This window comes from Gobius niger, assembly GCF_951799975.1.
Source record: "Gobius niger genome assembly, chromosome: 4".
Taxonomy (NCBI): Eukaryota; Metazoa; Chordata; class Actinopteri; order Gobiiformes; family Gobiidae; genus Gobius; species Gobius niger.
This window is the reverse complement of record NC_136855.1, coordinates 3176235-3201981: the sequence shown is the minus strand read 5'-3', so window position 1 is coordinate 3201981 and position 25747 is coordinate 3176235. Positions and strand designations below refer to the sequence as shown.

The window sequence follows — 25747 nt, the reverse complement described above, 5'->3', positions numbered from 1 at the left end:
ATGTGGTTTCTGGAAAACAGCAAACAGGACTTTTTAGATAAAATGTATGTTGTTTACAAATTAAAAATGCCCTGGAAGTGTTAATTTGACTTTAAATGGAATAACTATTGAGAAAGTGTCAGAATGTAGGTTTTACGGAATTCTCATTGATGAACAATATAATGGAATATATAAAAAATATAAGAACATTGCTGTTTTGAGTAAAGTTTCTCAGTCCCTCCAGGATTTCGTGGGCATTTTTTGTGATTGTTGCGGGGTAAAACACTTGATTTTGTGGGCCATTTTTTGTGATTGTTGCGGGGTAAAACACTTGATTTTGTGGGCCATTTTTTGTGATTGTTGCGGGGTAAAACACTTGATTTTGTGGGCCATTTTTTGTGATTGTGGCGGGGTAAAACACTTGATTTTGTGGGCCATTTTTCCAAAAGTTGCGATGAAAAGTTGCTATTTCTTTTTCTGCTTAAAGCAATTATTTTTGTAATAATAATGTACTTGTCTTTGCATTTTACATCAGTTTTAATCAAAGAGACTCTGGGGAATAATAAAAGACTTAAAATGTCAGTTATTTTAGATAATTGCATCACTAAAAAAAAAAACAGAGCCATGTGTACCCCTCCCCACTCGTCTCCTCCGCTCAGCTACAGAAAGTGGGCGGGGCTAACAGGTACCTGCCTGTTTCTGTGAGCGCAGGGTCTGACTCCACACAAATCTGATAAGACAGAGCCATGAATGAGAATCCGAGGAGAACAGACCAAAGGATGAATGTCGACATTGAGCTTCGGCTCCGGTTCAACAGCACTGTGAGTCCTAAAGCTCACGCAGGAAAAGCACCAGCCCCTCACACTAAGCACCAGCCCCTCACACTAAGCACCAGCCCCTCACACTAAGCACCAGCCCCTCACACTAAGCACCAGCCCCTCACACTAACGCCACCGCATCACACAGCGTTTATCTGTCAGATAACGCAGATATCGCCAAATAAAAGAGCAGCAGCAGAGAAGCAACTTGGACAGAGCGCGAGGATCACACAGCAGCTCACGCTGTTAAGGCCCAGAAGAGTGAGAGGAGGCGGAGCTTCAGGCCCAGAAGAGTGAGAGGAGGCGGAGCTTCAGGCCCAGGCGAATAGGAGGAGGTGGAGCTTCAGGCCCAGGCGAGTGAGAGGAGGCGGAGCTTCAGGCCCAGGCGAATAGGAGGAGGTGGAGCTTCAGGCCCAGGCGAGTGAGAGGAGGCGGAGCTTCAGGCCCAGGCGAATAGGAGGAGGCGGAGCTTCAGGCCCAGGCGAGTGAGAGGAGGCGGAGCTTTAGGCCCAGGCGAGTGAGAGGAGGCGGAGCTTTAGGCCCAGGCGAGTGAGAGGAGGCGCAGCTTCAGGCCCAGGCGAGTGAGAGGAGGCGGAGCTTCAGACCCAAGAAAGTGATAGGAGGCGGAGCTTCAGGCCCAGGTGAGTGAGAGGAGGCGGAGCTTCAGGCCCAGGTGAGTGAGAGGAGGCAGAGCTTCAGGCCCAGGCGAGTGAGAGGAGGCGGAGCTTCAGGCCCAGGTGAGTGAGAGGAGGCGGAGCTTCAGGCCCAGGAGAGTGAGAGGAGGCGGAGCTTCAGGCCCAGGCGAATAGGAGGAGGTGGAGCTTCAGGCCCAGGCAAGTGAGAGGAGGCGGAGCTTCAGGCCCAGGAGAGTGAGAGGAGGCGGAGCTTCAGGCCCAGGCGAATAGGAGGAGGTGGAGCTTCAGGCCCAGGCAAGTGAGAGGAGGCGGAGCTTCAGGCCCAGGCGAGTGAGAGGAGGCGGAGCTTCAGACCCAGGAGAGTGAGAGGAGGCGGAGCTTCAGACCCAGGAGAGTGAGAGGAGGCGGAGCTTTAGGCCCAGGCGAGTGAGAGGAGGCGGAGCTTCAGGCCCAGGAGAGTGAGAGGAGGCGGAGCTTCAGGCCCAGGCGAATAGGAGGAGGTGGAGCTTCAGGCCCAGGCAAGTGAGAGGAGGCGGAGCTTTAGGCCCAGGCGAATAGGAGGAGGTGGAGCTTCAGGCCCAGGCGAGTGAGAGGAGGCGGAGCTTCAGGCCCAGGTGAGTGAGAGGAGGCGGAGCTTCAGGCCCAGGCGAGTGAGAGGAGGCGGAGCTTCAGGCCCAGGCGAGTGAGAGGAGGCGGAGCTTTAGGCCCAGGCGAGTGAGAGGAGGCGGAGCTTTAGGCCCAGGCGAGTGAGAGGAGGCGGAGCAGAAGCCAAAGTCTTTCAGTCTGAGGCGGAGGTGTTGGGCATATACGCAAAAATATAACAAGTAAAATATATTTCAATGATCAGAAACTCACTTTAGTTGTGCATAAATTGTGGAGTTAAGGAAAAGTTGCGAAGGAAATTGCGGATTATTGGAATAGTTGTGGGAAAGTTGCGGGATTTTGGAAAAGTTGCAACTCCTGGAGGGACTGGTTTATGCTAAATTACAAGGCAATGAGAATCCAATATTGTTTCTTTATTTTGCCATATATGATGTATTGTTTGGAGGTATGGGGTAATTCTTATATTATTAATTTAATGCCCTCATTTATTTTGCAAAAAACGGCTAAAAGACAAAGGAATGGAGTTGCTCCAAGAGAACAAACTGTTTCTGAGGTCAGGACAACTCAAAGTGAAGGACTTGGTTTCTTTACAAACTTTATTAGTTGTTCATAAAGCAAAACACTGCCTTTTACTGCACGGACTGCAAACACTTTTTACTGTAAATAGTGAGAAAAGCAGAAGAAAAAATGACTTTAAACAACCTTTTGCAGGAAATACCCTCAAACAAATGTTGTATGCCTGTATATGTGGGTGTGTGTGTTGTGTAGTTTGATGCCTGATGTAATATAGGTTAAAAAATATAGGTTTGGCGTTGGTGAGGTAATTTGTAACTTTTCAAATATAAGAATGGGGAAGGAGTTTAAAAAGATGTTTTCTTCATCCATGGAATGTTTTATTGTTTTGTTAGCTGGATTGTTATTGTGGTGTTTGATGTTGCATTACCATGAAAAAAGAATAAAAAATATACGTGTAAATATCTTCCCCCGTGGACTGTGCTTTGTTTCTTGATAAAACATGATGAGAGTTGATAAATAACTTACTCAAATTAAGGACAATTTCACTTATTAATATAGTAATGTTCCCTTTGTTCATTTGTTTCTCAGAGAAGAACTTCCTGCCAGTTTTTGTATAACGTGACCATAAACAGTAAATCAGAGATCTTAGCAGTAAAGACACAAATCTTAACCATGAAGCAGCTCTAAACCTTCGGACTCACCTGGAAAAGACTGGTCGTAAATGTAGTCGAATGAAGACCAGACCAGGTTTGGGATCAGCGCGAGCAGCAGCAGGACTCGGGCCGACATCTCTGAAACCGACAGAAAAAGGGTTTGAAACAGGCCTTACCCTGGGCTACAGAGGGCCAGGAGCAGATGACATCATCGGGTCCAAAGCAGGACTAAAAGGCCGCTTGTTTGAGGGGTTTGGTGTTTCCTGAGTGACGCAACTGCTCACACTGCTCCATTCAACGCCCACAACAACAACAAGCATCAGGGCGACACTCAACCTGGACTACAGCGGGTCTAAACAGGGCTAAAGGGAGTCTGAACAGGGCTAAGGCAGGTCTAAACAGGGCTAAAGTGGTCTAAACAGGGCTAAAGGGAGTCTGAACAGGGCTAAAGTGGTCTAAACAGGGCTAAAGGGAGTCTGAACAGGGCTAAGGCAGGTCTAAATAGGGCTAAAGTGGGTCTAAACAGGGCTAAAGTGGTCTAAACAGGGCTAAAGGGGGTCTGAACAGGGCTAAGGCAGGTCTAAATAAGGCTAAAGTGGTCTAAACAGGGCTAAAGGGGGTCTGAACAGGGCTTAGGCAGGTCTAAATAGAGCTAAAGTGGTCTAAACAGGGCTAAAGGGGGTCTGAACAGGGCTAAGGCAGGTCTAAATAAGGCTAAAGTGGTCTAAACAGGGCTAAAGGGGGTCTGAACAGGGCTAAGGCAGGTCTAAACAGGGCTAAAGGGGGTCTGAACAGGGCTAAGGCAGGTCTAAATAAGGCTAAAGTGGTCTAAACAGGGCTAAAGGGGGTCTGAACAGGGCTAAGGCAGGTCTAAATAAGGCTAAAGTGGTCTAAACAGGGCTAAAGGGGGTCTGAACAGGGCTAAGGCAGGTCTAAATAAGGCTAAAGTGGTCTAAACAGGGCTAAAGGGGGTCTGAACAGGGCTAAGGCAGGTCTAAATAAGGCTAAAGCAGGTCTAAACAGAGCTAAAGGGGGTCTGAACAGAGCTAAAACGGGTCTAAACAGGGCTAAAGTGAGTCTAGTCCCACTCTACTCCTGTTTAGCCCCACTGTTTTAGACCTACTTTAGCTCTGTTTAAACCCGCTTTAGCTCTGTTTAAACCCGCTTTAGCTCTGTTTAGACCTGCTTTAGCTCTGTTTAGACCTGCTTTAGTTCTGTTTAGACCTGCTTTAGCTCTGTTTAGACCTGCTTTAGGCCTGTTTTAGACCTGCTTTAGCTTTGTTTAGACCTACTTTAGCTCTGTTTAAACCCGCTTTAGCTCTGTTTAAACCTGCCTTAGCTCTGTTTAAACCCGCTTTAGCTCTGTTTAGACCTGCTTTAGCTCTGTTTAAACCTGCCTTAGCTCTGTTTAAACCCGCTTTAGCTCTGTTTAGACCTGCTTTAGCTCTGTTTAAACCTGCCTTAGCTCTGTTTAAACCCGCTTTAGCTCTGTTTAGACCTGCTTTAGCTCTGTTTAAACCCGCGTTAGCTCTGTTTAGACCTGCTTTAGCTCTATTTAAACCCGCTTTAGCTCTGTTTAAACCCGCTTTAGCTCTGTTTAGACCTGCCTTAGCTCTGTTTAAACCCGCTTTAGCTCTGTTTAGACCTGCTTTAGCTCTGTTTAAACCCGCGTTAGCTCTGTTTAGACCTGCTTTAGCTCTATTTAAACCCGCTTTAGCTCTGTTTAAACCCGCTTTAGCTCTGTTTAGACCTGCTTTAGCTCTGTTTAGACCTGCTTTAGCTTTGTTTAGACCTACTTTAGCTCTGTTTAAACCCGCTTTAGCTCTGTTTAGACCTGCTTTAGCTCTGTTTAAACCCGCTTTAGCTCTGTTTAAACCCGCTTTAGCTCTGTTTAGACCTGCTTTAGCTCTGTTTAAACCCGCTTTAGCTCTGTTTAGACCTGCTTTAGCTCTGTTTAGACCTGCTTTAGTTCTGTTTAGACCTGCTTTAGCTCTGTTTAGACCTGCTTTAGCTCTGTTTAGACCTGCTTTAGCTCTGTTTAAACCCGCTTTAGCTCTGTTTAGACCTGCTTTAGTTCTGTTTAGACCTGCTTTAGCTCTGTTTAGACCTGCTTTAGCTCTGTTTAGACCTGCTTTAGCTCTGTTTAGACCTGCTTTAGCTCTGTTTAAACCCGCTTTAGCTCTGTTTAGACCCGCTTTAGCTCTGTTTAGACCTGCTTTAGCTCTGTTTAAACCCGCTTTAGCTCTGTTTAGACCTGCTTTAGCTCTGTTTAGACCTGCTTTAGCTCTGTTTAGACCTGCTTTAGCTCTGTTTAGACCTGCTTTAGCTCTGTTTAGACCTGCTTTAGTTCTGTTTAGACCTGCTTTAGCTCTGTTTAAACCCGCTTTAGCTCTGTTTAGACCTGCTTTAGCTCTGTTTAAACCCGCTTTAGCTCTGTTTAGACCTGCTTTAGCTCTGTTTAGACCTGCTTTAGCTCTGTTTAGACCTGCTTTAGTTCTGTTTAGACCTGCTTTAGCTCTGTTTAGACCTGCTTTAGGCCTGTTTTAGACCTGCTTTAGCTCTGTTTAAACCCGCTTTAGCTCTGTTTAAACCTGCCTTAGCTCTGTTTAAACCCGCTTTAGCTCAGTTTAGACCTGCTTTAGCTCTGTTTAAACCCGCGTTAGCTCTGTTTAGACCTGCTTTAGCTCTATTTAAACCCGCTTTAGCTCTGTTTAAACCCGCTTTAGCTCTGTTTAGACCTGCTTTAGCTCTGTTTAGACCTGCTTTAGCTTTGTTTAGACCTACTTTAGCTCTGTTTAAACCCGCTTTAGCTCTGTTTAGACCTGCTTTAGCTCTGTTTAAACCCGCTTTAGCTCTGTTTAAACCCGCTTTAGCTCTGTTTAGACCTGCTTTAGCTCTGTTTAAACCCGCTTTAGCTCTGTTTAAACCCGCTTTAGCTCTGTTTAGACCCGCTTTAGCTCTGTTTAGACCTGCTTTAGCTCTGTTTAAACCCGCTTTAGCTCTGTTTAGACCCGCTTTAGCTCTGTTTAGACCTGCTTTAGCTCTGTTTAAACCTGCTTTAGCTCTGTTTAGACCTGCTTTAGCTCTGTTTAAACCTGCTTTAGCCCTCTAACAGCTTTTATCAAAGTCTCAACGGTCTTCATAACGAGATGGACTATCTGGATCTGTTCTGCAGTGGTTCTCATCCTATATTCATGACAGAACATTTAACGTTGCTGTAAACAATGTAAAATGTACAAACAATGTCAGATGTGACTGATTTGACACAAGGGTCAGTCTTGGGTCCGATTTTGTTTTTACTGTACATTTTGCCGCTTAGTCAAATTATCAGTTGTTTCAAGGATGTATCGTATCTTTTCATTTACCATGAAGGGCAGACTGATGGAAGCGCAACTGCACACATCTGCGCCAACGGACCCTCTGACCACCACTGTTCACTCACTCACAGACATCATTCTGACCTATTGTCCAATTGTACATGTTACCAAAGTTTCCGCCAAGGATTTTCAGCTGCTTCTTATCAGTTTTAAACTATAGGCTCTTTAGAATGTCACGACATGAACGCAACCAATTCAAAGATGAACTAAAGAGTAACACTGCAGACAGAGCCGCTCAATTTTCTGATGACATCACACGTATAACCTCTATAAGGTGTGTTCACGTTCTACAATTAGACAATGTCACATATGTCAGATAGAACAGGGACCAATACGACTTTTGAGAAACCATTTTGAAAATAAATCTCCAAAAAGAAATGTATCATTACTTGGAAGTGATTGTGAATATTGTCACCACTTTGGACATCTTTATGAGAAAATAAATGACCCTGATTTATACTTGCTGACAGAGAAGACGCTGAACTTTGTTTCATGCGGATTGTCCCAGAAATAACAAAGACATTAGCCAAAATCCAAGACAAAAAAACCCACCAGTCACCATCATGGAATTACCTGCATAACCATGTGACCGCAGCCTATAAGATGGTCTTGACTCCAGATACAAAAAAAGAGGCAAGCTGAGGGTTCAGTCTAAGTCTGTGTGGCTCTAGCTGGACGTTCTGTTGATGGGCAGTGGACTCTATGGAAACAACCAGCCCTGGTCTGCCCTGATCGAAAAGCATCAAAAGCATGGACCACCTTCTCAAAATGTAACGCAAACCTTCAAATAACAAAAGAACAGCACTGTCCTTACCTCTGCCTGGGAGAAACTTGAGAAACCGGTCGCAGAAACTGGACTCTCTTTAAAGTGAAGATGGAGTTGAATGTCCCGGGAGCAAAATCTGTCCTACTCTAAAACCAGACTCTGGACACAACTGAGGTCTGTCCCCAAACGGGCTCCAGCCCCAGGCCCTCTGCGCTACAGGGGGAGGAGGAGTCACTTCAGAGCAGACAGAAATAATACATTTAGAGACATGTCACCATGAGAAATATCAACCTTTTTCAGATACTTACTCACAAATGAACACAAAAGCATGGCAGTATAGTGGCAACATCTTTATTATCAACAAAACGGAAAAAATAAATACATTTTTTTCAGGTTTAGGGCCAATTTGGTCTCTTAACATATCAGCTTTCACTTGGAAACGGAAAAAAAAAAGAAATCCCTAATCTCACATTTTTCTCACATTGTGTCACTTTTGTAGCTCCTTCAGACTCCAAACTGAACATTTGGAAGGTTTTTTCACAGGGATCTAAGTCCTGCCTGATTTACAGTGGGAACTATATGTTTACAGACACTTCACAAAATGACACATTTACATTTTTTTTCTCACTGTCTGAGATGAAACCAGAATTAACGTTTTTTTTTTTTTTTTTAGGTTTTTAGATTTTCTACACATTTTTTTTGCATTACTTTTCAGTCACAAGTTTGCATATTATACCTTAAACAATTTGGTAAAGCCCAGATGACGATGTCATGACCTTGGAAGCACAAGTCTGGTTCATTCTTGGGTGTGATTTCAAGACACTTGGAGGTCCAGGTTCATTGGTTAAAACAATGATGTAAATGTCCAATCATCATACAGATCAGACAGAAGGCAGGTTCTGTGTCCCAGAGATGAACGAGCTGTGTCTGAAATGTGAAGATCAACCCAAGAACAAATGCAAAAGGTGAAGATGCTGAACCTGGTCAGAGTTTGTCATTATCCAGAGTGAAACAAGTCCTGTACCGACATGGGCTGAGAGGGAACTCTGCAGGAACAAGATCTTACTCCAAAAGAAACATGAAGAATACAGTTTGGAGTTTGCAAAAAAAAAGTTGATTTTTGGAGACATATCCTGTTGTGTGACAGAAAAAAATAATAATAATTTGGCCATTATGACCATGGCCAGGTTTGGAGGAAATAGCCTGAGAACACCATAAACAACTGTGAAATACGGGGGGCAGCATCATGCTGTGGGGTTGTTTGTTTGCACTTCGCTAAATAGATGACATCATGAAGAAAGAACTCAATGTGGAAATATTGAAGCAACATCTCAAGAAATCAGCCAGAAAGTTAAAGCTTGGGCACAGATGGGTCTTCAAATGGACAATGACCCAAAGCAAACTGGTTACAAAGTGGCTTAAGGAAAACAAAGTCAATGTTTTGAAGTGTCATCACAAAGTCCTGATCTCAGTCCAGTTGAAAATGTATGGGCAGAGCTGAAAAGGCATAGGCACACAAGGCCTACAAACGCGTCTCAGTTACACCAGTTCTGTTTGGAGGAATGGACCAAAACTTATTTAAAAAAAAGTTTACTGATTTTACTCACTTACCCCCACAAATAAATTGCTTCTTTTAATACTAAACAAGAAAAAAATCTAAATAAATAAATAAATAAATTGCAAGTAATGTATCTCAAAATATAGCAATTTAAACATAATTTAAATATATTATTTAGTTCCGTATAGTATATTGGGGCTACAAAGTCACAGATATTATAATATTTGGAACAGCATGCGATAACCTCCTCTTACATTGTCATACATTTATTATTCAGATTTTGTCGCTTAAAGTATCCTTTCCTCATATTATTCGGTTATGTACAGCTAAAGTTTCAAATGGATCTGTGAAGGCTTGTGTTGGTGCCCCCCCTTGTGGCCGCAGGAGGGACAGCTGTGAAGGGACTGATCAAGAGAAGTTACTTCACAGTGTGGTCTGGGTTTATTGCAGTACTTTGGACTTTTCCATGAAGGACTCTGTGACACTATCAATAGATCAGGATCAGAGTGCTGTTGGACTGAGAGTGCGGCAGATAAAGTCATTTTCACGACAACACTTCAGTTGGTGTGTGAAATGTGGCATAGATCTTCTCCATTGGGGGGCTCATACTGACCGCATGGTGCTTCACTGGCACTGGATGAATGATAACTGGACCTACAGTACTTGTACTGTAGGTCCAGTGAACGTTAGACCATTTCTTTAATCTTTCTCTTTAATCTTTTAATTTTTTGAGGACGATGGGGTTTTAGTGACACTTGGACCAAACGTCGTTCTTGTTTCACAAACTGAAGTCTTTTCTACTTCTCTGCTGCACTGTGACACCTGACTTAGATCGGGGCTTGTCCTGGTTGTTTTTGCTGTGTTGTAATTCTGTTTCTATTTTTACAAGGAGTGGCTTTGTACGTGAAAGAAACTTGAGATAAGGAAGAGGAAAGAGGAACAACTGTGAGAAAAGCAGGAGGTGAGTACGCGCTCATGCGCCTGGTTCATTTGATTTATGTAAAAATGAAATGATTTGAGGGAAAAGGAGGAGGATGTAGAGAGAGTGGGGGAAGTTGAACCACCCATGATATTTTGGAAATATTCTACAATATATGGTACCCGCGTAAGCGGAAACACTGTTTTTGTGTGGGAACACTGCTGTGTGCGGGTCGTTGTCCCCAAACGTAAACTCACCATGTAAAACAGTGACTGCCCACACCTCTGGTGGGGCCTTTATACTTATTATTGCAAGAAAATGAATGGGGGTATATGGTCAACTGTCATACGGAGGTGGATGACGAACGCAAAGCACACATGCAGACACAGGGGTTAGATACAGCACACATGCAGACACAGGGGTTAGTCACAGCACACATGCAGACACAGGGGTTAGATACAGCACACATGCAGACACAGGGGTTAGACACACAGCACACATGCAGACACAGGGGTTAGACACACAGCACACATGCAGACACAGAGGTTAGACACACAGCACACATGCAGACACAGAGGTTAGACACAGCACACATGCAGACACATTGGTTAGACACAGCACACATGCAAACACAGAGGTTAGACACACAGCACACATGCAGACACAGGGGCTAGACACACAGCACACATGCAGACACAGAGGTTAGACACACAGCACACATGCAGACACATTGGTTAGACACAGCACACATGCAAACACATGGGTTAGACACAGCACACATGCAAACACATGGGTTAGACACAGCACACATGCAAACACATGGGTTAGACACAGCACACATGCAAACGCATGGGTTAGACACACAGCACACATGCAGACACAGGGGTTAGACACACAGCACACATGTTCATGTGTAGACCCCGTGTCTGCATCTGTTGTATGTGTTTTGAAGACCAGGGTGCTTCAATAGCTCCTTCAGCGCCTCTGTATTGTTCGATCTCATGTCTCTCATCTTTCTTTTGGCAATGCCCCATAGATTCACTATGGGGTTCAGGTGAGGTGAGTTTGCTGACAAGTCCATTTTTAGTGAACATGCACTAAAGCCATGTGCCAGTTTGAACAGTTATAGATGTGCCTTAGACCTTCCTTTGTCTCTCCTCAGGATGAGTGACTCAGAGGAGCCTCCAGGGGGCAGCACTGGCCCACGGTGAGTGTTGACCTTTAAATTCCTTCAGGTGATCTGTCCATGACATCCTCCGGAAAAGATGTATCACTATAATCATCTCATGTCTGTTCTGCAGGTCTGTGGTCTCCACGAAGAGTGACTGGTCCAAACATGAACCTCAGTTCTTCAGCAGAGACCCAGCAGACTCACTGTAAGTATACTCACACTATATTTAAGGGGGTCATCCATCATATCTTAATTGCGAGTGCAAGATGGAATACAGAATGTGTAAATGAGAGAATGATGAGTGAGTAAAAATGCACCAAGGCTTTTGCACTTGCTGCTGGTTTATAAGCAAACGCTTGGTAAATGATAATTGTATTACTTTTGTCTTTGCATATCCACATCTAGAATTATCAGAGAGCCATCTTCTTGTGTTAGTAATCCACCAGACAAATCAGATATAGAGGGCCTGCACATGATTCATTTCACTCCAAAAAGGCCTCTTAACATTCTGAGTCTGGAGGCAAATATACGGCATGTTTAAGATGAGCCGGGCGGACTCAGATGCTGTGCGACGGTCCCGATGCTCCTGTGAGAGCAAGACGCTTGGGGCGGGCGGGCGAAGTTGCTTTTCACCGCCTTGCTCAGCCGCCTGAACTACAAAGGCCAAAGGGATGATGGGAAATGAAGTGCAGTTAAAGAGGGGCTATTATGCTTTTTTCAATCACATTGCACCAGTCTATAGCACACCACAATGATGACGAAACCTTCTGTTGGTCTGTAAATGCAGTAAATTAGAATAACTGCCTTGTATAAAATTGCTCTCTCAAAATGGCTGTAGTGAATGTCCTGAAATAGGCCTCTGTCTCTTTAAGAACCTCTGAGCCTTTCAGACACGCCCCCTCCACATGCTGTCTGTGGCATCAGTGGGGAGGGGGTTCTGCTGAGGAGCAGTGGTTGGTTACTCGGCTGGTGACGAAAGCTCGGAGGCGTCTCCAGGAGGTGGGGGCGTTCCTAGGAGGACTCAGGCAAACCTATCCCTAAAATGGCTGCCATCAGAGTTTTTACAGATTACTCAAAAATACGTGAATGTGCCAAGGCAACACTTCAGGCATGTTTTAATGAGGGAATGACATAATAACATGATGTAAAGATTGAAAAAGTCGATTTTCCATAATACCCCCCCTTTAACATGTTTTGATCAGAAACGTGTCGCCTTGACGCTCCGCAGCCTCTTTTCTCATCACAGGGATCTGCTTTGATCTGCAGAAATGCTTCATAATTTAATACAAAGTGCCAGTGTGTCCAACATGTTATCTACATTTAAATAAGCAGAAGTGTATTATTCTAATCCTAATCTGTAAGAAGAGAGTCTATTCTTCGCTCTGGTTCTGAGTGGGAGTAAAATAGTTTTATCCACAAACTCTTTCTAACAAACGCGAGACGCTGCGTGATCTGAGGCTCCGCCTTGATTCCAGACAGGGCGCACGTCATCTTAAACGCACTTAACAATGACCAGATGACTAAAGATAATGTATCTCGTCTGACCCCTCTCCTTGCTGCTCGATTATAGAGAGAGCATGAGCATTTTCAGGCCGTTTTTTAATTGGAAAAATGAACACGTTTGTAGCTCACACATCCCCAAAACATCAGTGATCCACCTCTGTGTTTCACTGTAGGAATGGTGCACCGTTCATCACAGGCCTTGTTGACTCCTCCAAATGTAGCGTTATGGCCAAAAAGTTCTAAATGTTTCAGAAATGTTGAGGCTTGTCTCTGTGCTGTTTGGCATATTGTAAGCGGATACTTTGAGGCCTTTGTGAAGTCTTGTCTTTCTTCTGGTGACTTGGCCATGCAGCCCATTTGTGCCTCCTCATTGTGCATCTTGAAACAGCTGCACATCTTTTTCAGAGAGTCCTGTATTTCAGCTGAAGTTATTTGTGAGTTTTTCTTTACATCACAAACAATTTTCCTGGCAGTTGTTTGAACACTGCTGATTGAGATTCTCAGTATACCTTGGATATATACCTTTTCCATTTTATGCAGTTGCTACCTTTTCTTGCAGATCCTCTAACAATTATTTTGCTTTCCTCATGACTCAGACACTTCAGTGCAGCACTGGATGACAGATGCAAGGGTCTGCCAGGAGCCCAAAAACTCACTGACCTGTTATACACTCCTTAGTGAGGATGCTTACCTTTAGTAGCCATTCGAACCAGGGTATGTAAACTTTTGATCAAGGTCATTTTGGTACTTTCTTTTTTCAGTATGATTTTAAAAGAGTAAACTCAGTTCTTACACATTCTCTGGAAAAAAAAATAATCTTCCAGGGTATGTACATTTCACGTTGAGACAACACAGCGCTGCGGCCCCTCGTGAGAGATCTCTGCCACTTACACTTTTTATATGATCCCAGACGCTTGCAAGGAAGCATCTGTTTGTGTGTGTCTGAAACGTTCAGCTGAATCAGTCAAGGCCGGTTCTAGTTGTGCTCCATAATGTGACAATGTAACTGTTCCACAGTTATGTCTGAAAATGGTTGATGTTGTAGATGGGGTTAAAAAGTGGGATTGCTTCCAGCAGATGGAACCATATGTGTACACCTGGGTCGCCTATACCCAGGGCCAGCCCTGTGGACAAGTAGAGTGCAAAGCTGAGCGTTAATGATCATACGGACATCATTGATCACCTTGATCGGAGCTGCCTCAGTGCTGTGGTGGGGCCTAAATCTACACTGTGAGACAGGAGAAAGTAAATGATGGAGATTTTATTGTTAATCCATTGGTAATCAGATGTGTGCGTGTGTAATCAGATGTGTGTGTGTGTGATCTTGTCCTTTCGGTCATTACCCAAATCTCATGACCGTAGGTGAGGGTAGGAACATAGATCGATCGGTAAATCGAGAGCTTTGCCCTCGACTCAGCTCCCTCTTCACCACGACAGACCGATACAGCGACCGCATCACTGCTGACGCCGCACCGATCCATCTGTCGATCTCACGCTCCATCCGCCCCTCACTCGTGAACAAGACCCCGAGATACTTGAACTCCTCCACTTGAGGCAAGGACTCCCCACCGACCTGTAGAGGGGAAACCACCTTTTTCCGGTGGAGAACCATGGCCTCAGATTTGGAGGTGCTGATTCCCATCCCGGCCGCTACACACTTGGCTGCAAGCCGCCCCAGAGCAGCTGAAGGTCCGGATTTGATGAAGCCAACAGAGCAACATCATCCGCAAACAGCAGAGATGAGATCCTGAGGCTCCCAAACCGGACACCCTCCGTCCCCTGGCTGCGCCTAGAAATTCTGTCCATAAAGGTAATGAACAGAACCGGTGACAAAGGGCAGCCCTGAGGAGACCAACACGCACCGGGAACAGGTCTGACTTACTGCCGGCAATGCGAACCAAGCTCCTGCTGCGGTCATACAGGGAACGGACAGCCCTTAGCAGAGGGCCCCAGACCAGGACGAAAACCGCATTGTTCCTCCTGGATCCAAGGTTCGATTAATCTGATGTGTGTGCGTGCGTGCGTGTTCTTGCACTTTCAACATTGTGAAGACCAGTTTGAGTGAGGACATTTTTGGAAAGTGAGGCTGGTCCTCACTTATTTGAAGGACTGTTTGAGGGTCAAGATGTGGTTTTAGGGTTAGGGTTAGAATTGGGTGTAGGTCATTGTTAGGGTTAGGATTAAGGTTAGGTTTGGGTTTAGGGGTTAGGGTCTGGGCAACACATTATGTCTATGAGTGTCCTCACTAAGATAGCACTGCAAGATTGTATCTAATTTGATGTGTGTGTGTAATCAAATGTGGACATCGGTGATTATTGCTGTATAATAAAACAGGTTAATAATGGTAGGGGAAACACTGAGCCCTGTAGCTCCTTCTTCCCTGAACCACATGACAGCACCAAGATTTCACAAATTTCTTCTCTATTTCTTAGGCCGACTGAAGCTGGAGCCATGGCTTCACCCACAGCTCCCTGTCTGTTCGACGCACTCTTTGGAGCCCTGGACGACGTGGCCGACAACGTTTTTCAAACGTTCAAGCTGTATCTGATGGACAGGACGCTGTTAGGAGAGTTTGAAGTCATTAAGAGACGTAAACTGGAGACAGATGACAAGACCAAGGTCCTGAAGGCCATGATGGACAACTACGGCATCTTTACCATCAGCGTCATGAAGACTGTCCTGAAAGAGCTGCACCAAAACAGAGTCCTCGAGGAACTGAGCCAGTGCCAATACCACCCCGAAGGTAAGAATGGCCTATGACCATGAAGGTGAGACTGACCTATGACCCTGAAGGTCATAGTTATCAGGACATACTGTTCATTAACCATCTGTAGAAGTCTTGATGTTCATAAATTCTCGGTTAGACAAATTGTCTACAAATGGAGGCAGTTTGGTTTCACTGTTGCTTCACTTCCAAGGTGTGGCCGTCCTGTAAAGATGACTCCAAGAGCACAGTGCAGAATACTTAATGAGGTAGAAAAGAACCCTAGAGTGTCACCTAAAGACTTACAGAAATCACTGGCATATGCCAACATCTCTGTTGACACGTCTACAATACGTAAAACATTGAACATGAATGGGGTTCATGGGAGATTTTTTTTTTTTGCTCAACTTCTCATGTACATCTGCACCGATTCTTTTTAATTTGACAACAAACTTATACCTATATCAGAATGTTAAAGAAACACTGACACACTCTAAATTTAATGTTTGATGTCAATGTTAATTTTTCCAACACATGATTCCATTCCATCCCTATGTTATGCCTCTCTTCCAAAAGGCTTCATCAGTGACACTAAAGTTTAAGCTCGGACTAGATATAGACCACAGGGAGGAGTTCAGTTCAGTTCAGTCCAGTCCCTCCCCTCTATTAACACCTACTCTCACCTGTGTGTAAACATCTTTGTAGTTCTAAGTCCTGACGACCTAATTCACATCTGAGTTTCAGTCTGAACGGCACTAATCAAATCAAATCAAATGTATTTATATAGCACATTTAAAACAACTGTTGTTGACCAAAGTGCTTCACAGAAAGGTCTACACCTTTGCACCTCTGGAGGCGACGAATTGAACGCTGACCAAGACCAGTGTACACAGAATCACAATAATCAAGTCGCGAAGTTATAAAAGCACGAATGGCTTTCTCAAAGTCACAGACAGGTAGATAGTTTTTACCTTGCTTAGAGTTTTAAGGTGGAAAAAGCTTGATTTGACAACATGATTTATACGTTTCTAAAATTTTAATTCATTGTCTACAAACACACAGATTCCTTGCAAAAGGGTGACTGAAGGAAGCTAGAGGGCCAATGGCGCTGTCACAATTATCTAGAACATTTGAATCAGTGTTTCCAAATATTACAATTTCTGTCTTATCTTTGTTTAGACTTAAAAAGTTGGCCACCATCCATATCTTAACTTCTTGTATACAGTCCAACAAAGGATTCAGTGATCCCTTAAAGCTAGACTTTAGTGGTATATAGATCTGCAAATCGTCAGCATAAAAATGATAACCAACTATGTGTTTCTCTAAAATCAGACCAAGGGGTAGAGGATACAGAGAAAATAACAAAGGGCCTAAAATGGAACCTTGAGGCACTCCACAATGAATAGGTGACACAGATGAGAAGCATGAGCCAACATTAACTGAAAAACTGCTTGTTTAAATATGAATCAGAACAGTGCCTTTGAGTCCCACAGACAGCTCAAGGCGTGATAAAAGAATGCCATGATCCACTGTATCAAATGCAGCAGTAAAGTCCAAGAGAACAAGGACAGAGTGGCCTCCACTGTCAGCAGTTAAAAACAAATCATTAAAAACTCTGAAAAGGGCAGTCTCTGTGCTTTGACAGGGTTGAAAACCAGATTGGAACTTCTCTGCAATGGTGTTTTGATCAATGTATGATTGTAGCTGCTCATAAACAGCCTTTTCCAGAACGTTGGATTGAAAGGGCAGCTTAGACATAGGCCTGAAGTTGGCCAACGTTGTGGAGTCCAGATAAGGCTTTTTCAGATCTCAGCTTATCATTGCTAATTACCTGACTGTTGATCTGTCCTGGGCTGAGTTTCAGAGTCAGACCAGCTTTTGGCTGACAAAGCCTTTTGGATGAGAGGCGACTGTATGTATCTACATACAGGATAAATATATTTTGGATATCGTGCCTCATGGCAGTCTGTCCACAGCCCTGAGTACAAGCTCCAAAAGTACAAGCTCCAATCTAATTCTCTGTAACTGTCCTGCATTTTCTGTTCTCTTCAAGTTCATACTCCTCATGTTCACACTCAGAATGTTCTTGAGTGTTGAGAATTGGCTCATGTCTCTCTTCAGATTGAGGGACTGCAGCCTGCTCTTCTAATCTTGTTCCTATGTGTCCACAGCCATCATTGCTGCGTGTAAAGAGGATCTCCAAACCAAACTAAAGTCCAAGTTTCAGTTCCTGGTGGAGAGCCTCTCCCAAAAAGGACAAAGGATGGCATTTAATGACGGCTACACTGAGCTGTTCATCACTGAGGCCGACACTGGACATGTCAGTGAGGAGCATGAGGTCAGACAGATGGAGATGTTCTCCGGGACTTCAGCTCAGGAGAGAACTGTCCTCTGCCAGGACATTTTCAGAGGCACCACGGAGACAGGAGATCCAATCAGAGCGGTGCTGACGAAGGGCGTGGCCGGTGTGGGAAAAACCATTCTGACTCAGAAGTTCAGTCTAGACTGGGCTGTAGGCAGAGCCAACCAGGACGTCCAGCTGCTGTTCCACTTCACTTTCAGAGAGCTCAATGTGCTCAAAAAGAAAAGGTACAGCCTGGTGGAGCTGATCCACCACTGCTTCAAAGAATCCAAAAAGCTCTTCAGCTTCCAGTGCCTCCAGCTGCTCTTCATCTTTGACGGTCTGGACGAGTGCAGACTTCCTCTGGACTTCAGCCGGACCCGGGTCCTGACGGATCCCACAGAGAGCGCCTCAGTGGAGGAGCTGCTGGTGAACCTCATCAGGGGGGACCTCCTTCCCTCTGCTCGCCTCTGGATAACCACACGCCCCGCGGCGGCCAATCAGATCCCTGCTGAGTGCGTCTCTATGGTGACAGAGGTGCGAGGGTTCACTGACCCACAGAAGGAGCAGTACTTCATGAAGAGGTTCAGAGATGAGGCCACAGCCGTCATCTCACACATCAAGAGCATCCGCAGCCTGTACATCATGAGCTCCATCCCAGTCTTCTGCTGGATCCTCTCCACTGTTTTACAGAAGCTCCTGAAGCAAACAGAGAAACCAGAGCTGCCCAAGACTCTGACTGAGATGTACATCCACTTCCTGGTGGTCCAGGCCAAAGTGAAGAACATCAAGTATCATGGTCGATCAGGAGCAGACCTTCACTGGACTCCAGAGACCAGGGAGATGGTAAGGTCTCTCGGAAAACTGGCCTTTGAGCAGTTGCTAAAAGGAAACCTGATCTTCTATGAGAGTGACCTGAGTGAGTGTGGGCTGGATGCTGCAGAGATCGCTTGTTACTCTGGAGTCTTCACAGAGGTCTTTAGAGAAGAACAAGGTCTGTACGAGGACAAGGTCTACTGCTTCATCCATCTGAGTGTGCAGGAATTTCTGGCTGCACTTCACGTCCATCAGACCTTCTTCAGCTCTGGGAAAAACCTGCTGTTCACAACACACATCATAGAGTACCTTGACACCGAGAAGCTCTGGTCAGATATTTCTTTCTATTACCTTGTACCAGGTCCAAAGACAGCTTTCTACTGGTCTGCTGTGGACCAGGCCTTACAGAGTCCAAACGGACACCTGGACCTGTTCCTGCGCTTCCTCCTGGGGCTGTCTCTGTCGACCAATCAAAGCCTGCTGAAAGGTCTGCTGACTGAGACAGAAAATGACATGACCTATCAGGAGATAGTAGCATATATCCATCATAAGTTGGATGAAGGGAATGTGTCCACAGAGAGGAGCCTGAACCTACTGCAGTGTCTGCACGAATTGAATGACCAGAGTCTGCTGACGCACATACAAAAGTACATGAGAAAAGGATGTTTCTCTGACAATTACATGTCTCCTGCTCAATGGTCTGCTCTGTCCTTCATCCTACTGTCCTCAGACTCAGAGGAGTTTGACCTAAAGAAATACAAGGCCTCAGAGGATGGTCTCCTGAAGCTCCTGCTGGTCGTCAAAGCCTCCACCAAAGCCATGTGAGTCCACACTGTGTTAAACACATTAAGTGAGATCAGACCCAGAGACTCAAGTCTCTGGTTCTGATGGACAATGTAAGTAACTGTCTGTCCTCAGTCTGTCCCTTTACCGAGAGCTCTGAAGTTCAACACACACATGAAGTATACTCTCAGACCATTTTAATATATTTGCAGTTTTTGATATACAGTGCGACACTATGTCCTCCGGAATATACCCAGAAGCTATTATATGTCACACAAGTCAGATAACGTAAGTAACTGTCTCTGTCCTCAGTCTGAGTGGCTGTCACCTGTCCCCTGGCTGCTGTTCTCTTCTGGCCTCAGTCCTCAGCTCCTCCGCTCTGACTCATCTGGACCTCAGTAACAATGACCTCCAGGACTCAGGAGTGGAGCTGCTGTGTGAGGGACTGAAGAGCGCCCCCTGCAGACTGGAGACTCTCAGGTGAGACACTAACATGAAGGACTCTGTCTGTGTCCACATCAGAGGCTAATGCTGTGTGTCTTTAGTCTGTCCGGATGTTTGGTCACAGAGAGGGGCGGGGCTTCTTTGGCCTCTGCTCTAAGCTCCACCCACTCCCCTCTGAGAAAGTTAGATCTGAGTTACAACCATCCAGGAGCCTCCGCCAAGCTGCTGACCGCTCTACAGGCCCCACATGGGCCGTTGCAGATGCTCAGGTGAGGCCCCTCACCCTCTCAGGACCATCCTCTGACAGGACTGTTCTTTCTTAGAGCTAAAACGAATACTTTTAAGCATTCTTTAACTCCTGGTTTTAATAAACAGTCCCTGTTTTTTTAATTTCTGCTACTACAACACAATGCATGAACTCAAATTCCTGTGAGTCCTTTGGTGTCTCATGTTCTTGAAGTAACATTACTATGTTGTTACACAGGCACAGTTTTATAATGAAAACAAATGTATTACTCACGCATTGTGCATATATGAATAACCAAATGTTTTTAACCTTTGTCTCATCAAATTATGAATTATGTTGTTAAATTTTATCACCTTGGGGTTGGGGCTCAAATGCGAGCGCCTGGTGGTCGGGCTTCTTCCCATGGGGCCCGGCTGGGCACAGCCTGAAGGGACGATTTGGGCCCGCCCTCCAGCGGAATGTCTCTGCAACATCGCGTGGCGGTCGGGGACAGTGCCCCTGGATTGGCAGACCGGGGTGGTGGTCCCTCTCTTCAAAAAGGGGGATCGGAGAGTGTGTTCCAATTACAGAGGGATCACACTCCTCAGCCTCCCCAGTAAGGTCTACTCCAGGGTGCTTGAGAGGAGGATCCGGCCGATAGTCGAACCTTGGATCCAGGGGGAACAATGCGGTTTTCGTCCAGGTCATGGCACACTGGACCAGCTCTATACCCTCCGTCGGGTGCTCAAGGGTTCATGGGAGTTCGCCCAAATGTATATAAATATAAATATATAAATATATATATAAATAAAAGTTGTGATAGCAGTTGCCGTTTGTGGATGTTGGAACACTACATCCAACACCATATATATATATATATATATATATATATATATATATATATATATATATATATATATATATATATATATATATATATATATATATACTGTATATAGACTCTAAGAGCCTTCATTGCAAACTTGAAGCCAATGGCAAGCCACTTGCACAAGTCTTCATCAAATGTGGCATATTCCAAGGAGACGCCCTGTCCCCACTGCTGTTCTGCATAGGCCTTAACCCCCTCAGCCAAATAATCAACAAGACTGGCTATGGATACCGACTCAGGAACGGGGCCACCATCAGTCACCTCCTCTACATGGATGACATCAAGCTGTACGCTAAGAATGAGCGAGACATCGACTCACTGATCCATACCACCCGGATATACAGTGCAGACATTGGGATGTCAATCGGACTAGAGAAGTGTGGTCGGATGGTGACTAAGAGAGGGAAGGTAGTCCACACAGAAGGTCTCACTCCCAGACCTCGAAGAGGTGACACCAACACCCTGAGACTGTACGCTAGCCGTAAGGAAGGAGGCCGAGGACTAGTGAGCGTGAGAGCCACTATCCAGGATGAAACATCCAAGATCCATAAGTACATCAAGGACAAGGCTCCAACAGATGACGTGCTCAGTGAATGTCTCAGACAATGGGGAACAGAAGATGAGGTGCTGGAGGTCCCGTCATGGGAGGACAAGCCCCTGCACGGCATGTACCACTCAAACATAACGGAAGTGGCGGATATACAGAAATCCACCAATGGCTAGACAGAGCCGGACTAAAGGACAGCACAGAGGCTCATCATGGCTGCACAGGAGCAGGCCTTGAGCACCAGAGCAATAGAGGCCCAGATCTACCACACCAGACAAGACCCCAGGTGTAGACTGTGCAAAGAGGCCAATGAGACAATCCAGCACATAACTGCAGGGTGTAAGATGCTGCAGGGAAAGCTTACATGGAACGCCATAACCAAGTGGCTGGTATAGTGTACAGGAACATCTGTGCAGAATATGGGCTGGAAACCCCAAGGTCAAAGAGGGAAACACCTCCAAAGGTGGTAGAGAATGACCGAGCCAAGATCCTGTGGGACTTCCAGATACAGACGGACAAAATGGTAATGGCGAACCAACCGGACATTGTGGTGGTGGACAAAGAGCAGAGGAAAGCCATTGTGGTCGACATAGCAATACCAAGCGACTTCAACATCAGGAAAAAGGAACACGAGAAACTAGAGAAATACCAGGGGCTCAGAGAAGAGCTGGAGAAAACCTGGAGGGTGAAGGCATCAGTGGTGCTCGTGGTCGTTGGGGCACTCGGGGCAGTGACCCCCAAACTGGAGGAGTGGCTCCAGCAGATCCCAAGAAATACATCAGACATCTCGGTCCAGAAAAGTGCAGTTCTAGGAACAGCAAAGATACTGCGCAGAACCCTCAAGCTCCCAGGCCTCTGGTAGAGGACCCGAGCTTGGAGGAAAAAGAGACCGCCCGCGGAGGGTGAGGAAGAGTTTATTTTTTTTTATTTTTTTTATAGATACGGTGCAGAACTCTCAAGCTCCCAGGAAAACTTAAATTTAAAAAAATTAAAATACTACGGCCATATACTTCCGGACAGATCACGCCTCAGGGATTATGAAGGCCGCCATCGCAGACCAGAGCTGCTGCAGATTCACAAAATCCTCGAGTGGCACAGAAATCTCATAGTATTCCACAGAAACAATGATCTGTAGCTTGTCCACATGACCGAGAGCTTTAACATCGAAGAATATTAGGCACCAGGCTCTAAAGTTGTTTTTTACGTGTCTAAAGTCCAATGCATTCGGGGACTATAGTGGCTATATGGAGGTACTACAGCAATGGCGGCCTGAAGGCTCCTTCCGAAACCATCAAATTGCTAAGAGCTCTTACGCCAAACCGGATGTGCGTCAGCGTCCGCCATGGCAAGTTGCTTCCGATTTGGTCTGTCAGTTAGGAAGTAGTTAGGAAAAGGAGCCTTGATGCTAACTATCATAGCCACTTTAGCATAGGGACCTCTGGTGCTAACTAACCGGTGATTAGGAGCTATGTGCCATCCCACAAGCCACTGCGCCAAACCCCCCACCCCCCTCGTCCCCACCCTCGAGTGATTCATGCGTAACCACTGTTGATTGACAGGAGCACATTTAATAATAAAAATAATAATAATTAAAAATTAAGATTCTGCACAAGCCAAACTTTATACAAGTGACAAAATCCATGTCGTCGTCCCCACAGCTCAGTCACATGTCAGTGTTAAAGAGTAAACTCAGGAAACGGATTAAATGCTTTTGTTTTCATTTAGTAGAAACTTAAGCCACATGGATCATTTGCTGCTGTAGCTTTAAGAAACAGCTGTTGAAATAAAATGACACTAAAGGGAAATGTATGGATCATTTGGATTTATTTTTCTCCTTAAATGTCTTTGTTTGGACACTATGTTGTTGTTGACACTGTACAGTAGAGGGGGGGCCTGCGCTTTTGTTTGGCCTGCACTCCACCAATAACTTTAAAGAAGAAGAAAAACAGCTGTTGGTGATGTCACTTCCCTTTCCCCTGTTTAAGGATGGACGGATTGTGCAAATTCTGCTGAAGGTCTAGTTCACTAACTGCATAGATCTAACAGTCGACCCCATGAAAGGTTAAGGAGTTAGTTGCTAGTGTTAGTGCTTAGAGGCTATAATTTGATGGTTTCGGACGCAGCCCTAGTGTCGTCGTCACAAAGCAGAGCAGCCAGCGGCCATGTTGTTCTGTCCAACCGCACAGCACACAAACAGTTGCACGAACAGGGCACGTCTTACGTCCATGTGTCTGGGTCTTTCTGTTGTTTTAAGCTGTCTGTGTTACCACCGCACCTGATTGAAACCATGTTGGTCCTGCTCTGGTCTGGAGTAAACTGGAATTGTGTGTTTCAGGCTGGATCCAACTGGAGCGCGCTGGATGATCCCGGGTCTGAGGAAGTGTGAGTCCGGTTCAGTTTTGTCACATGGTTAGATTATTGTCATATTTAGATCTTCTGGTATGTGTTTCAGTTTCCTGTGAGTTTTCTCTGGATCCAAACACAGCTCACAGACGTCTCCTTCTGTCTGAGGACAAACGGACAGTGCACAGAGTGAAACGGGTGCAGTGGTATTTACATCACAAGGACAGGTTCACAGATCACTGTCAGGTCCTGAGCTCCACTGGCCTGTGGGGGCGCTCTTACTGGGAGGTTGAGTGGAGCCGCAGGGGGATGGAGAGGGTTGACGTTGCCGTGAGTTACAAACGGATCCAACGCAGAGGACACACAGAGGAGAGTGGGTTTGGAGACAACGATCAGTCCTGGTGTCTGAGGATCAAGGGTGGACAATACTCTGTATCACACAATAAACAACAAGTGCAGTTACCATGGAACCTTCCGCATGGAACACTGTCTGAGGTCTCTGGCAGAGTGGCCGTGTTCTTGGACTCGGAGGCTGGAGCTCTGTCCTTCTACAAAGTCTCTGATGGAAGTCTGTTCCTCCTCCACACTTACAGCACATCCTTCACCGAGCCTGTGTTTCCAGGGTTTGGACTGGAGGATAAGGACAGTTCAGTTTCTGTGGTTAAAGTGTAAACAGGGAGGACATGCGCCCCCTGGAGGACTGACTCAGAATGTTTTTAAAGGTTTGAATTCAACTGTAGAAGGTTTATAAAATGTAAAATAAGTGCATATGCTTATGTTCCTTGTTTGTAACTTAAAACGCGTTGCATGTTTATAACTGAAACCAAACATTAATTCATAAACTATGGCAGTAGAATCATGGCCGAATGTTCTTTTTTCACAGTTTTCATTATCTCATTATCATGACAAGAAAGCTCATTTTGGGAAACATGCAGTAGTTTGCATTGTCACAGAGGAAAACCATCTCCTATGCAGAGTCAGTATCAGGAATGAACATTTCAGGCAAAAAGTAAGGTTTTGGTGTGTTTTCATTAGTGATATTTGAGAAAAGTGATATTTTTTCCCCAGAAACTGGGACTCTGTAAAACGTACTACAGAATTAGCCCTCTAGTATTCATGGTTTCTTAGAAAAGGACATTTCTGTTTTTATTTTCAAAGACTATTTGGTGGCTCGGTAGTGCAGCGGTTAGCACTTGTGCTTCACGGCGAGAAGGTCCCAGGTTTGATTCCCACCTGGACGGGGCCTTGCTGTGTTTACATGTTCTTACATGTTCTTACATGTACAACAGGCCAGGACGAATGTGGGTGTGACAACGGATGGAAACTAACCCATGGCTACAGTCTGGCGTCGCGTGTTTACATGCATGAGTCTCATGTATGTTCATTAACACATTGAGTGCCGTGCTGTTTTTACATTAGATTAGATTCAACTTTATTGTCCCTTGCGGGAAATTTGTCTTATGCTCACAGTTGCCTGCTGAATTACATTACATACAAAACATGGGTACACAGTATGCTATAGCACATACAGTTCTATACATCTAACAGACCTCAAAGTAGTGTGGCTGGCATTACACTGAAGAAAGTACAGGCAAAAGCACAACACACATGTGAAGACAGCTTAAAAACAATTTAGAATAAAAGACATTAATGGCTATTTGTAGCATCACAGCGTATTCTATTCTAGCTATGGACACATGCTACAGATACAGACGCCGTCGCGTCAGAGAAGGGGGCATGGCTTCGCCAAGGGGGAAAATAGAATCTTTTGGGAAACACAATTTTTCCACTCTTTTTAGCCATTTTCTGGTGGAATATGAACTTATTTATCACACATACATAAAGTCAAGTGTAAATCAGACACATATGGATTGTTCAGTACTTGTGATACTGAATTTTTTCCAACAGTCAAAGGATAAAATGATTTTTTTTATTTTTTTATTTTTACTTCTGATAACCACGAAAGGACAGAAAGTTACGTTAGTTAAGCTCTTAAGTATTTCGCTTTATATTTTGTCTCTGTTCTATTTTTCTGAACTCTTCACTGCAGAATGTCCTTCGCACATTCTTTTGTTTACTCGATCCCCATTGGCCCGCATTACCTCCTGATCCCGCCTCTGTCCCTGGTTACTCTTCCCTGATTGGCTGATTCCGCT

General features: G+C 45.0%; 2 protein-coding genes across 2 annotated transcripts in view; one reads left to right on the top strand and one right to left on the bottom strand.

Annotated features, from left to right (window-relative positions):
* The window catches only part of LOC306962386 (uncharacterized protein), a gene marked incomplete at its 5' end in the record, with an annotated part of 36574 nt that extends 33234 nt beyond the window's left edge, over nucleotides 1-3340 (bottom strand). Inside the window, one exon of the mRNA XM_079555506.1 lies at nucleotides 3253-3340. Coding sequence (XP_079411632.1) covers nucleotides 3253-3340 — 88 coding nt within the window. The remainder of the gene's footprint in view (nucleotides 1-3252) is intronic.
* A 7527-nt stretch (nucleotides 3341-10867) lies between these two features.
* LOC306962385 (protein NLRC3-like) lies at nucleotides 10868-24330 on the top strand (the record flags this gene model as incomplete). The annotated part of the gene is made up of 9 exons (XM_079555505.1): nucleotides 10868-10878; nucleotides 10987-11031; nucleotides 11126-11200; nucleotides 14931-15241; nucleotides 17374-19180; nucleotides 19455-19622; nucleotides 19688-19855; nucleotides 23584-23630; nucleotides 23701-24330. 9 exons carry the CDS (start codon nucleotides 10868-10870, stop codon nucleotides 24261-24263), a joined length of 3195 nt encoding a protein of 1064 aa, XP_079411631.1. The 3' UTR covers nucleotides 24264-24330.
* Between the last annotated feature and the right edge of the window lie 1417 nt (nucleotides 24331-25747).